The 14,507-nt window shown below is 43.5% G+C and overlaps 1 protein-coding gene across 2 annotated transcripts in view; it reads left to right on the forward strand.

Annotated features, from left to right (window-relative positions):
• DDO (D-aspartate oxidase) overlaps positions 1 to 12,116 on the forward strand; it is a 32,582-nt gene extending 20,466 nt beyond the window's left edge. For both annotated transcript variants that reach the window (XM_031456157.2, XM_010989589.3), the window contains exons 4-5: positions 424 to 600; positions 10,152 to 12,116. In XM_031456157.2, coding sequence (XP_031312017.2) covers positions 424 to 600; positions 10,152 to 10,719 — 745 coding nt within the window. In that variant the 3' untranslated portion in view covers positions 10,720 to 12,116. The remainder of the gene's footprint in view (positions 1 to 423; positions 601 to 10,151) is intronic.
• The last annotated feature ends 2,391 nt before the right edge of the window (positions 12,117 to 14,507 follow it).

Here is a 14,507-nt window from a genome sequence, read left to right on the forward strand (position 1 = left end):
TGTCTTCTGCATCCCCACCATTGTTTGTTCCAAGTTGCTCAGAATTGAGACCAACCTTTAAACTTTTGCTTACAATTTATGTAAAGTATTATGCAAAAGAGAAAAATCTTTCCTCAAAAGTGCATCATCATAAGTAAAGAAAGAAAATCTGGGCAAGAGCTTTTTAGAAAAAGAGCATTAAATTCAATATTTAGAAGACACACAACTTCTAAAATACCTTATTCCAACCCTCCCCGCCCCACTACATGAATATTTTAAATTTAGCTACTGAGTTATCTGAACCCAAGAGAATAGAAGAATAGATTTATTTTTCTCTGTATAGATATAGGAAGTGTGTTTTTAAAATGCTTTAGAGAATGTTACATGGGGTTCACTAGAAATTTCACAAAATTTCAGGAAAATTTTCCACTTACTGTGTTTGAGTTGGCAGATATTTCGGAGTATTCCTGCTGAAGAAGTGCCATTCTGGGCTGACGTGGTGCTGGGATTTCGAAAGATGACTAAGGATGAGCTGAAGAAATTCCCCCAACATGTGTTTGGTCAGGCTTTTACGACACTGAAATGCGAAGGCCCTGTCTACCTCCCATGGTTGGAGAAAAGGTCAGTTGGAGTGGCTCTTTGCTGCTTCCTTTGTCTGTCACACCTGTAAATAACTCCACAGCTTCCCTAAAATAGGTACTGAAAATTCTCTGTGGTCCCTCCGAGCACCTGTGCACACTGTCTCGTTCACAAACACCAAGAGCTTTGTGAAACCATCTGAAAACATTGCCTGTGTCACAAGGGAGGGTCACACCCAATTAGTAACATGTCCATCTTCTGCTTCCACTGTGTATCTTGATGCTTGATTTGGTCCCCCTCTCTCCCCACCAGTAAGACCCCCCTGCAACCCTGTTATTGAAACAGTATTTAAATTTCCTCACCTGTAAAGTGGAGACGTTTGGAGAAAATGCTTCCGGCTGTAAAATGATATGATTCACTCTAGTTCTTTGGATAAGGGACTCTTGGGTTTATTATAAATTATTTTTGAATTTTTCCTCATTAATGATAAAGAAAATAGCTCCATTATCTTACTTTGTTATAAACAAGAACCCTAAAACTGAGGGCTTATCTAAATTAGGTAATTGCTTCCTCACCAAGTTCAGCCCCAAATTCCGTAAACTTGCCTTTTGGCTTGGTTTTCAGGGCTTTCTGTTTCCAGTTACTTAGGAAACATATCAAGAGTATCTTTATTTGAGACACATCAATAAACCTCTTTTTAGTTTCGTCTGGAAATTGCAAGCATATCGAGGGTTGTGAAACCTTGGCTCTTTCCATCCCCTAATCTGTATATTTGGTGTATGAATAGGAACAATGCAAATTATTGGGTAATGTTGGAAAAGTGACTTGAGGTAGGCAGTGGCAACAATGACTTGGTCCCAGAGGTGGGATAAGTAATTGGTATGATTAATAAATTCCACAATTCTTTGTTGAACTTCTGTGTATACTCGCCCTGTGCTAGCAGCTGGTCAAAAGAGGATAAAATACGATCACTTTTCTTAAGGAATTCAGTCTATTGGGGGCGATGGTGTATATGTGTGTATATGAGTTTGTGTCTGTATGTTTATATCCATGTTAATTAACAATTACAGTAACATGAATGGTGAGGTTTAATACAGATTTATGAGGGTGGAATGGGCGCACAGAGGAGGGAGCACACGTGTCTGTTGGGCACTTGTCAGGAGCATCATGATATCTTCCTTGCTTGATAAGCACTCTTCTCACTTTTTTCTCTTAGCAATTTATATGGGACATTTTTCTTTTTTAAGTTCCAGTTTCATAAAACCCACACTTTTGTGCCTTGTTCACTGGCCCATACACCCCTGTTCGTATGCTAAATTTAAACCACTAGGTATCAGCTGGGAAATGAGCATTTGAGCCATCATGTGATGGAGTTACCATTTGCCAACATTCCAGCTTCAGAGCATCACCATCTTTTCTGAGTGGCAAGGTTGTGTAATTTGCATTTTTGTCTTTATATTAGAAAAATGCCTGGAAAAAGAACATTGAAAGTGCTAATCCTATTGATACGAAGTTGAGCTGTCGTACGTCTTACCTGAATAAAATTCTGGTAAGGAGAAGTTATTAGGCAAACCCAAAGTGGTAGAGCTTTACTGTCAATACAGGCATATTTGGGGCCACCCTCAACCACTGTCACAGGAAAACATCTACATTATCTGAATAATTTGTTCTGCCTGCTTCTAAAGTATCACCTTCTAGAAAACAGGCCCCTTATTTCCGTAATAACCTTATATTCAGGCCTAATCTCTAACTGTGAGATGAAGCCCTGGGAAAAATCCCGCAACTCCTCCTTAGCTGGAAGTCTGCTGTCAGCATTTTACTTTACTTAAAATAACCCCGAGTGAATGGTACTTTGTGCCAGTGGGAGCCACCTCCTGACTGCAACACCATCCTGGCCTGCTGATCAGCCAGCTGGGGTGCGTGCCTTGGAGGATGCGCTTCCTGTCTCTTTTTAGGTGACAGAGTCAAGAAGAGGCCTGAGGGGCTGCTGTTGTCCCCACAGAGCCCTGGGGAGACCTTTTTAGGTCCATTTGTTTGATATACACATCCCCCATGACGGGGGTGGGGACATGAGTACCTCAGAAAGACAATGCTCACAGTCTCCTGTGGAGAAGCCATGGGGAGACCATTGTCCCAGCAGCCCTGCACCCTCCCCCTCCATCGCCCCTCTGGGCTCCTGACACCTCATGCTTCCTCTTAAGCCCCAATGTGGGGCCTGCAGAGATAGCATGCGGGGGCCTCCTCTCTGTAAGATCAGCTGTCCCCCCTTCCCTCAGAGCCTGGCATCTGACCAGAAGGCCAATATGGAGGAGGAAGAGGGTCACATGCCCCCTTTCCTCCCGGGGAAGGCTTAGCATGGACTCCTCTGAGTCCAAGGCAACCCTCTGAGGACAAGGATTTCAGGCCAGGTGACAGGGAGAGCAGCATCGTGGCTGAGGGTGTGGGGCCCTGGGGCTCACTCTGTAGGCTGCCACCCACTCCCCACCACGGGGATGACCCAGCCGGGAAGCCACACAGTCCCTGCTTGTTCCTCACGCCCAGGGTCTGTTATGTTGCCTCCCACGCCCCTTCTGCACAATGTGAGTGTTCAGCCTGCAGAGTTCTGACTCAAAAATGGGCATTTCACTCAGCAAGCCACGGAACAATGCCTTCAATCTAAGCTCTAGCCTTCTGAAATAATATTAATTTCCAGGAACGAAAAAATGTTTTTAACCACAAATTAGATCTTTAGCATTTTTCAAAGAACAGAAGAAATCATCTCCCTCTCAAAAAAAAAAAAAGTATATCCAATAACATCCAGAGCAAACAAACGAACAAAATCCTCTGAAGTTTAATCAACCAGGCAGATCGTGTTTTATATCTTTGGCCAGTGGAGTCATATTCTGCTGCTTTGTACTTGCCCTTCCAGGAAATGAATCATAGAGGCAATAAGTCAACTGATCCTGTCTCTTCCCAGGCATCCTACCTAAATAAATCACCCAGCTGGGCCAGGACGGCCATGCCGTGGGTGACATGCAGAGAGCTGGGTGTCCTGTTTCAGCGCTGAGGGCCCTGTAGCTTCGGTGCCCTGCCTTCGTTCCAGGAGGCCTTATTCTGTGGCTCTGATAAGGCCCCCACTGACCACTGCACTGACCTCACTGGGCTTCTCTCCCTGAACTCTCCTTCCCACTCATCTAATGAGTCCTTTTTCACCTTCCCTGGGAGAGCCCCTGTCTCCCGCCTCCTGTAGCTTCTGTTCCCCTGCTTGGCCGGACTCACGGCAGTGCCTATGAAACTCCTGCGGCTCCTTTGGCATTTGGACAGAAATATGGATTGTACATCCCTGGGTTTCATTCACATCTCCTTCCTCAGATCTGCTCTGGGCCTGAACAGGGCTTAGGCCAATTAATAAGAGCATGTGGAGTGGACAAGGCAGAGGTGGATCTTCTGAGAAGTGGGAAATAGAATGCAGTTCATCTTATTAGAACATGCATTGCAAGGGAATGAGTCAGCAATACGGTCATCAGATGAGATAATGTCAGAATCCTGACTATGATAAGCTACTTGAAGTATAGCTATGTTAAGCGTCACTAGGGATAAATGGTGGATTTCCCCCCATGAATTTACATGCGTAGCCTTATTTGGCAACTGAGATTTTCAATTAGTTTTCTTCTTTTTTTCCCTCCTTGTCTTCAGAAAAATAGACTGAAAACAGTTAATTTTTTGATTGCTGTTGATAAAGTGTCATGCTTAAGGCTTAAAGCAAGGATTAATTTTTAAAATTGACTTATGTCTAATATTACATGCATAATACCTAATAATACGAATACATCTAATAAATTCTTTATGTCAAGTATCTCGGAGAGCCAGGCCTCCCTCTAGGTCCTTGACCACCATCCCCTCCTGGCCGTCCTTGTGTCTCCCCACCTCTTTAGAAATGGCTTCCTAGGTTTTCTGTTTCTCTCCTCACATAGCGAGGCAAAAACTCAAAGCTGTTTTCCTCATTCCTACAAGCTTAAAACTGTAGATCCTGTCTCCATAATCACTGGTCCTTCCTTGGGTCAGAGTGGAACTGGGCTCCATGCAGAGGTTGGGAGAGAGGTCAGATCCCCAGCTCTGACCCCTGGGCTCCACCACGGCCCTGCTTGGGCGCAGGTCTCCCCAGTTCTCCCAGAATCAGTCCCCTGGGGCTCTGGCCCTTGTCTTCTGTTGGAGGACATTCCAGCCAGTCTGAGGAGCCAGCTGAGGAACAGCACCATGCCATCCCCTCCTCCCTCCACTCTCCTTGTCTGGAACATGGGTTTTCCCAAAGCAGTCTGGTCTGCGGGGAAGCATCTCAGCCTTCAGTGACACAGACAGTCACTTTTCCTTCTTACCCTGGAGTCATCTCACATGCTTAGAAGAGAGTTTTTTGCTTTATATTTGTGAAACTCAGAGACCTATTTGGATAATATTCCCAGAATAAAGTTACAAGCTGTTAAAATGTTAACAATGGAGTGTTAAAATGTCTACCTTTGGCCAGAAGGAAGGTCCTTAGACATTTTGAATGACAAAAAGGGTTTGTTTCCGGTTTCTACTTATCAGGTTCCCAAAACAGTAAGGGTCTAAGCTTCAGCCAGCGCATTACAGGCGCACGTGGGTTCCACGACAATATCTTGGCTCTGCTGCACCCCTCGTTCTCTCCCTGCTCCGCTGCACCCCCTTTCTGCACTGCCTTCCCACTCCAAGGTCCGCCCCCTTCCTCCTTCAGCTCCTGTCAAAGCAGCCCCTTCCCTCTGCACCTGAGACATGGTTTTTCCCTGCACTTTGCCTCCAGCCCCTACTGGGGTCTCCACACCAGAATCCCAGAACCCCCTCCTCTCCATTTAGTGCCGCCTGGGATTCCTCTCTCACAGGGCATGGGCTGGGGCAGGTGGTGGGACGTAGGGTGCAGGACTTGCCTCCAGTCCCCAGAGAAGGCAGGGGAAAAGGGGACTCTCCTTTACTCCTGGGAGGTAGAGTGTGTGTGAAGAAGTGCACAGTGGAGCCCCTGCCCTCTCAGGGACGCAGCGGGCTCAATCTCCCTCCTTTGCTGAAAGTCCTGGTGAGCTGAAGGAAAGACACTGAAGACGACCACCCCTGTGTTTATCAGTCAGGCTGATGCCGTCCAGCAGAGGGTGGACTTTTAGGCTTGGTGGAAGTGGGTACTCTCGGGTTTTAGGCCCATGACCAGAGGGCAGCGGGCTGGGGCTCTTCAGTGGGCACAGCTTCTTGAGTCACCCTGCCCCTCATTTCCTCAAGGGAGGCTGGGGTACCAGCATTCTCACTGTTCAGGATGAGGTCTTGCTCGGTTGTGGGGGGTCCAAGAAAAAAAAAGTCACCAAGCTTCTTACACCCACGTCACTCAAAACCTCCAGAAAAACTACCTGATGTGGTCATAAAAGCAACCTTATAGGCGCCTAGTCACCCAGCTTCCAGGCATGGTTTTCTCTGAAGCCTCGGGGCCACCCTGGTGCACTGTCTGTGGGATATACAATAATGACTGGGGATGACTGATCCCTGGGAACAATCAGTAAGTTTCCTCCTGGGCTACAAGGCCGGGTATGAGGCCTGGGAGGGAGCCAACAGCCCATCACTATGATAATTTAAGAAGTCACTAGGTAAGCAGTGGACTTTCTTCAGTAGCTCCACCAGCAGAACTCCCTTGAAATGAAAAATGAGGATATTTGCATTTATGGAATTCTTACATAATTATCATGAAAACCCTGTGAGCTTGGCTGTCTTATCCCTGGGTTATAGTTGAGGAAACAAGTTCAGTGAATTTAACAAATGTACTCAACTCCCAGGGCTGGTAAATTCCCTTATTTCTCTGAATTAGGAGAGTGATTCTGAGTTCTAATTAGACTGGTTGGAACACAGAACATCATGTTTAAATATTAAATACATCGAATCCACAATCTATGAGAAAAGCAAAGCGAAGATAATGTTCAAATAATGACAAATTAAAAATATTTTTAAAAATCCAAATGTCATGCTTAGAGGCTATAAAACATAATTAAATCTAAGTGGTACATGGGCAGGCATTTGACACAGAGGGTCTTGCATTTTAGAGTAGCATAACATACCTCTAAGTCCTTTTTTATCTTATATATTTTTTAATTGAGAAACCCCAATGTGTTATGCACTGTGCCAGGATTTTTCCAGATGTTGTCTCATTTCATTTTCACAAGGAGCCTGTGAGGTCAGGATCATTATCTCTGAATTATGGATGGAAGATGAAAGTTTAGGGAAACTGAGTGACTTGACTAAGGTCATAGTTCTGGTAAAAGGCAGGGCCTTCCCACACTCTTTTTAAAAGTCTTCATATTCACTATTTTAAAGATTACACCACTGCTATAGGTGGTCAGTTTTACCACAAAATTCCAATTTACTCTTCTTTCTACACGAGTGTTAGAAAAAAATAACTTTACATAGTTATTTTACCTTGAAAAACACTCATCTATTATCCCATTTAAAAATTCACTATGTATTTTATTATTTTAAAAATTATTTATTATATATTAAAAAAACATAATTTAAGCTCCCAAATTGTTTATTCCACTAAGAGAGCTGAAAATTTGTGACCATAAAATGTGCTGCATTAAACAGTTTTAACTTCTATGAATTATTTTACTTAGAAAAAGTTCAAACAAGACAGTGGCTCTAGCCTTGTTCTCTTTCTTTTAATCACTTTTAATTATATCAAAAATGAATCTTTTGGTTTTATAAGTTCTGGGTGAAATGGTGGGTAGATTTTTTTCTTTGGTTTTCTTGTCTTAGGTAAACAGCACACTGTCTTCTATGGGTTTTCTGAATAACAACAAGATTGCAGAGATTAAAAGCGCCAGCGCCTAGAACTTAGGTTCTGGTATTTGGAGCATTGCTGCTTGAAGTGACAGCCTATGTGTAACAGTACACGTCCTACCTGTTCACATGCTCTCAGAGCAAGGGGAAACCTTTGAGTTCTGTTGGCCTGGCACTGCTTGGCACACACAGCAGAGGCCCTCAGAAGATGTTTGTTGAGTAATTAAATGACTCTGATCTCGGGGTTTCAAACAGTTCTTGTTCGGTGGAGGAGGTATCTCAGAGACAGGGTGGCGGGGGCTGGAGGTGGAATGCAGAGACTGAGAGGCTGTAGTCAGGCTACTCCCCTGTACCCCCAGAAGCTTACCCTTCAGCCAGAGGAGGGAGAAGAGGGAGGGCCAAGGACACAATCCGCTGCTGCTCTTTTACAGAATAGGAAACTGAACTACTGGGGTCCAGGTCTATGATGCAGTTAAGCAGAAATGGGTTTCTTCCATTCTCATCAACTTGCAGCATTTTTTAGAAACGGGCACCAGAGTAGGAAGATAGGCATCTTCCTGCTGATCTTAATACAACTTTCAACTGAACTTTCCAACCAGAAAGTAGCTGTGGAAAATTAAAATCACTTCCAAGTGTTCTTCCTTGCTAAGATAAAATCAACTGTCAAACCAGACCATTGTGTACCACTTTCTTGGACACCTCTTATTTATGCTCTGGAAGTTTCTGCCTTTTCTTATGCTTCCCTTCAGCGTGAAACTGCTCTTGATTTGGCACTGAAGTCAGATGGTGCTCAGAACTGCTGGCATGGCTGCTTCTGCTCTCTCAGGGGCAGGTAGGGGACAAGCACTCTACCTTAGCTTCTGGTTTCAGCTCTTCCCAGGGTCTCCCTGGAACAGGCTTAAATTGCAGCAGTTGGGGAGAGAGGATGTCAATGTGGTACCTACCCCTCTGTATCTGTCAGTGTTCTCTAGAGAAACAGGACCAATAGAAAAAAATATATATATGAAGATTTATTATAAGGACTCTGTTCCCACAATTATGGATGCTGTCAAGCCCCAAGATCTGCAGGGTGAGTTGGCAAGCTGGAGACCCAGGAGAGCCAATAATGTAGTTTGAGTTTGAAGACAGTAAAAAGCTAATGTGCTGGTTTGAAGGCAGTTGGGCAGCAAGAGGGTCAGCCTTTTTGTTCTAGTCAGGCCTTCAATGGGTTGGGTGAGGCCCACCCACATTAAGGAGGGTAATCTATTTTCCTCAGTCTACCAATTTAAATGTTAACTGTGTCAAAAATACCCTCACAGAAACACCCAGAATAATGTTTGGCCACATATCTGGGTACCCCATGGCCCAGACAAGCCAACACATAGAATTAATCATCATATACCCAAATCAGGATTTCATATTGTCATCAGTGTTGGCCATACTTATGTCAGGGCCACTCGGTACTGGATACTGAGTTGGGTCATAGGTATAGTAAGAAGCATAAGACATAGTCTCTTCTCTTGAGAAATTTGTAATTTATTGATATCAGTCCCCAAGAATTTGGTGTGCTTACATCTTGTGAAGCACCGTCATGCCCATTATTTCATTTGAATTTCACAGCCATCTCTGAAGCAGACAAGGGAGGTGTCATCCTCATGACCCAGATGAGGAAACTGAGGGTCAGAAAAGTGAGCTGAGTTGGCCAAGACCTCAGAGCTAAAGTGAGGCAACTGGGATCTAAACCCATGCTTTCTGATTCTACATCACCTCTCATTTGGAGCTTCCTTCATTCTGCCAGGTATTTCCACTTCATTCTCCTAGCTCCTTTTTTGTCAGTCTTGAGGAAGGGCCCTATCTCGTTAAACAGTACCTTGCACACAGGCATTCAACCTGCATCTGTTAAGTGGAGTTGCTGATAGTCTGATAATCTCTTTCTCATATTACATCTCCTGAATTCTACAAGTGACTTATGAATATGATTAGAAGACCTGGGAGTTATTTTTTAATGGGTGCAGAGTTTCAGTTTTGCAAGGTGAAAAACATTCTGGAGATGAATGATGGTGGGGGTTGCACAATAATGTGAATATATTAAAGTTAATGCCATTGAACTTAAAATGGTCACTTAAAAATGGTCAAAATGGTTAATTTTGTGTTATGTATATTTTACCACTATTAAAAAAAAAGGTCACAGGACCTGGATATGCCATTTCTTTTCATTATTGATATACTTGGTCCAAAAAATCACTACAAACCACAACTGTTATTTAGCTCATCAGCTGGCTGCAATATTTTGTGTTCGTCACATGCTAACATCCTGTGGTAGACATAAGGGGTGGTGGTGCATGTGAGTTCTGTCCTAACCATCTCATTAGGAAGACCAGACTCATGCAAAAAACATGCAAGAGTTAACAACATGAGACAAAACAGCCAAGGCACTAAATTTAAGTGCTAAATAAATGACATAAACAAAAAATGCTTGGGTATTTAAAATACCAAGTTAACCTGGTATCTATTTAGCATCTAGAATGACATAGGAACTCCATTAAACATACAAAGGACAAAGCGTATAATTTTCTTTGTTTTGAATGTCTGAAATGGGTTTTTATTTAGGTTCAACTTTAGGAATCCTCGGGTTCCAAGGATGTGAGGCAGGCAGTCAGCTAGAATTTGGCTTGCTTGGGCCCTGGAAGCTCTGGAGGTATTTGCTCGATGGACGGTTGCAGGTTCGTTTCCAAGTTCCTGTCAGTCACCTCCTATAAGGGGTTGAGCAGAAAGCTGCTCTGGCTCACCTCAAGGTCTCTTGTTCTCCCCAGGGTAAAAGGAAGCGGGGGTCTGATTCTCACCCGACGAATAGAAGACCTGTGGGAGCTCCACCCGTCCTTCGACATCGTGGTCAACTGTTCAGGCCTTGGAAGCAGGCAGCTTGCAGGAGATGCAAAGATTTTCCCTGTGAGGGGCCAAGTGCTCAAAGTGCAGGCTCCCTGGCTGAAGCATTTTATCCGAGATGGGAGTGGGTTAACGTATATTTACCCTGGTATCTCCAATGTAACCCTGGGTGGAACTAGGCAAAAAGGAGACTGGAATCTGTCCCCAGATGCAGAAATTAGCAAAGACATTCTTTCCCGATGCTGTGTCCTGGAGCCCTCTCTCCGTGGGGCCTGTGACATAAGGGAGAAGGTGGGCTTGAGGCCTTCCAGGTCAGGCGTGCGGCTGGAGAAAGAGCTCTTAGTCCGGGACGGCCGGAGGCTGCCTGTGGTCCACCACTACGGCCACGGGAGTGGGGGCATCGCCACGCACTGGGGCACTGCTCTGGAGGCCGCCAGGCTAGTGAGCGAGTGTGCCCAAGCTCTCAGGACGCCTGCTCCCAAATCAAAGCTGTAGGTGAAGTGAAACGACAGCAATTGGCCCCAGAAACTATTGATCAAAATACAATTTAAGCACCAGAAGAGTTTCAAATAACTTTTCCATTGAATGAAAGTTTAATTAGATATGACTTTATTTTCAAAATTAGAAATGACGCGATATGTATGAGTAGGCTTAGGACTAGCACTAATTTAATCTAGTACTAAAGTCTAGAACTAATGATATACGGCATAAAGTTCTATTTTTGTTAAAAAAAATACTTGCTATAAAATAAGATTTATTTTAGATTTCATGTCCAAGGATCTATGCTAATTCACACGGATGTAGGGATTTTGACTGTTTTTGGCTTAAAAATCCATAGGCGGAGATAATGTATGGAAATACTTAACTTGCTCCCAATTGCAGAGCTGCCCATGATGCTTGTAGGCTGTAATCAAGTGAACACTATGATTCTTTCACAGTTACATGGTGATCATGCAATTCAAGCTTATTCCATTTAGTGGAGGACAAAGCATGATTCCTGCTAGTACTAGTGGCAACTTCTATCTCCCCTCAGCTGGTACTGATGGTGGAAGACAGGAATGAAGTTGCCTACAGATGAGACATCAACTCAATTGCTGTCTGGGGTCAATCACCCGAGGGTCACACTTTCCATTACCACAAATGATTGAGAGCTGGCTCGTTGGATGGTTGACTTTGCCTAAGCATTTTTGAAGATTGAAGAGCATGTGCAGCCAACGAGCTAATTTGCTAATTAAGGTAGAGCAATCGCTTTGAATGAAATATAACCAGAGTTTTCTGCAAGTTGTTAAAAAGTATTGGGGAAGAGTGGAATGTGTCTCATGATAAAATAGTTTGGGAATTGCTGAATTAATAAATCTAATCTGGTTTCTTGACTTGGGCTTTAATCTGTACATGCATACTGTCAGGAGGGTTTCTGGCCGAATGAATGGTAAAGGAGATGCTATTCATTGAGGTAAGGAAGCTTGGGAGAAACAGATGCAATTCTAATTTTAATTTTGGGTATATGGCTTATGTTTAGTGATAAGTTCTATTTTAGATATCCTGTGATATGGTGTTGGCAAAGAGAATGGGAAAGAGAAAGCCTCCAGCACAGCTCCATTCTTGCTGTTCCATTCATTGAGCTTTTGTGTATGATTTTGTTTGAAGAGACTATTGTCCTGGGAGAGAGGAAGAGAGGGGGAGGGAGGAGGAGAGGGAGAGAGAGGGAGAGAGAACGAGCAGGCCAGTGTCCTGACGATCTTAATCATCTTTTGCAGTATGAAAGTTCTCAAGTTAAATCAAATGTAGTTTCTTTCCTATAGATTTCCACCAGGGGGTGGTGTTGTATCAAATTCAGAAATATTGCTAAATTTGAAAATTCAGAACCAACTAGAAATAAAAATTGAATACCAGGTGTGTGGAGTATGTTTGTGATTCTTTTGAGGTTTTGGTTTTTGTGCCCTAAATGTAATTGTTTTGAATTCTGTTTAAAGTATTTGAGAAATGTACAAGCTCAGATAGTCTCAAAATAGACACATATACACACACCCACGGCGCACACACACACGCACGCATTACACACAATCTGTGAAAAATACTATGTTATGATAAAATGGCATTTTGAAGAGTGAGGAATACATTTTTTTAAAGGTTAAAAATAAAAATGAAGAATGCTGCTCAGAATAGTTTCTCAGTCATTTTTACAGCAGTTTTAAGTGTGCTCAGCTGTTCCTTGTGCCTGCAGGTTAGATCCTGCAGTATTTTCATTTCTTGTAGGTAAGTTCACACTCTATGCCTATTGCCTATTTGCAATGGTCTAGGCAATTACTCTAGTTTAATTGAACTCTGCATTGTGTATTTCTAAAGCCCAACATCCCAAGACCGAAAGATTAGAGGTTTTTTGAGAAAGTGACCATGGCATGCCCTGATTTCATTTTCATTAACTGCGAAATATTTACTCTCAGTGTCTCTTAAAGGTTTATTCATTTTGATCAGGAGCACATTAGTCACCTGGGAAGTTCTGAAAAACGACTGATGCCCAGCCTTGCTCTATTCAGTTAACATCTTTGGGGGTTGGGTGGGGCCCCAGCATCAGTATTTATTCATGACCCACAGAGTTGTAACCAATGGCTGGGGCTGAGGGTCATGAGTGCTGTTCCACTCCTGTCCTCACGGGGCTCTACCACCGCTGTAGCCACTGTCCTCCCTTTCCTGCCTCACCACCTTGGGGCACTGAGCTAAGAGGGGTGTGCTCACACAGCAGATGTGTTCTTATGTACTCCTGGTCAAGGTGGTAGGAATGAGCTGTCTCTCAAAATGGCTCTCCAGAAATACTGGGAACCACCTTGTTGGCTGTAGGCCAGCTGCCTAGAGACAGCTGCCTGACTGAAAAATGAGAGACTGACTATACAAATGGACAATGGTTAGACTCTATATAAAAGAACTCGGATCCATGGTCTGCAGCAACCTGCCTGAGAAACCAATCTCTTATTTCCAATAACCAGCGAGGGAGCTAGTTTGCTATAAGTCAGATTTGTAAGAAGATAAATTGCTATCTGTAGTAACAGTCCAGAAAGCTGAACCATCATTTCTGGAACTACTGGCCCCCAAATGGCCAGTACTTGATTAATAACTGACAGCTTCCCTAATTTTTGTCCTGTTTCCAACTTAGGACCAACCAGAGAAAGCCAGATATGCGCAGGATGCCCCGCTTCTTCACAGCCTGCCTGCAGCTTCCCTTTGCCAAGACCTCTGTTCAGGGCACACCTGAAGTCTACTCTCTTGTCACTATAGAGCTTTCCCACTCTGCTACCTACCTCGGAGTGACGGTGCTTGACTCCCATGCTAGAGCAAACTCTGAATAAATAGCCACTGCTTTTCTCATTTGGTTATTTTTTTATTTCCACAGATTTTCTGTTTCTATAATTTGAAGTCTTTGGTGATCTACGCTAAGGCGTGAGAATGGACTACTTTATTTTTCTTTCCTGTTTTCTATTACAGACCATTTAAAAGCTTTATCTGAACATGGAGAACAACTGATTTCCTTAAACCCTTGCTTCCAAGTGCCTGACATTTGTGGCTGTGCTTGGACTTGCTGTGCTTATGACCCAGAGGGACACGGCAGCTTTGAGGGCACTGGCATTGCAGATACGATGTGTCTTCAGCAGAGAGAGGTTATGCACAGACTTTTAGGCTTCTATTCACTTAGGAAGAAAAGAAGTTAAACCAAAAGGCCATAGCCCAGTAGGACATGGTTGTACAGAAGAAAGGGGCCATTTAAAAAGTGACATATTATTCCTTCTATTGAATAGATGCATTCAAACTAATTGACATTTGAACCATTTTTTTTTTTCTCAACCCACTAAGAGCTTTTAGAGAAAAGGAAGAAAATGATAGTGGGACCTGTGTCCTCTGGGAGTTGTAGTTCTGGGAAACCTGTTCCAGGACTCTCATAACTTGTCAGATATTTGAAATGAATGTAGCACTTACAGTATTTTTTTCTTGATTCCTCTCATCTTTCTTCTTGAGGATGTGAGTGATGGAGACACATTTGAAGCCTGTTTCCTCTGGGTATCATTCACTTAGGAAAAGCGGATGGAGATATTTAAGCGGTCTCTTTCTTCTTGAAAAATCTCTGCAGTGTGCCACCAGGCCTGGGGGCTTTATTATCCTAAGTGACTTTGCTGCCTATAAATCACAGCCCTAAGTAGCTAAAGGGAATGAGTTAACCAGATCCCTGAAAAAATGTAACCAATGTTTCTTTACTTATTAGCAGAGCAATTGAATTCCATCTGGGCAGGGCA

This window comes from Camelus dromedarius, chromosome 6 (genome assembly GCF_036321535.1).
Source record: "Camelus dromedarius isolate mCamDro1 chromosome 6, mCamDro1.pat, whole genome shotgun sequence".
NCBI classification, from domain to species: Eukaryota; Metazoa; Chordata; class Mammalia; order Artiodactyla; family Camelidae; genus Camelus; species Camelus dromedarius.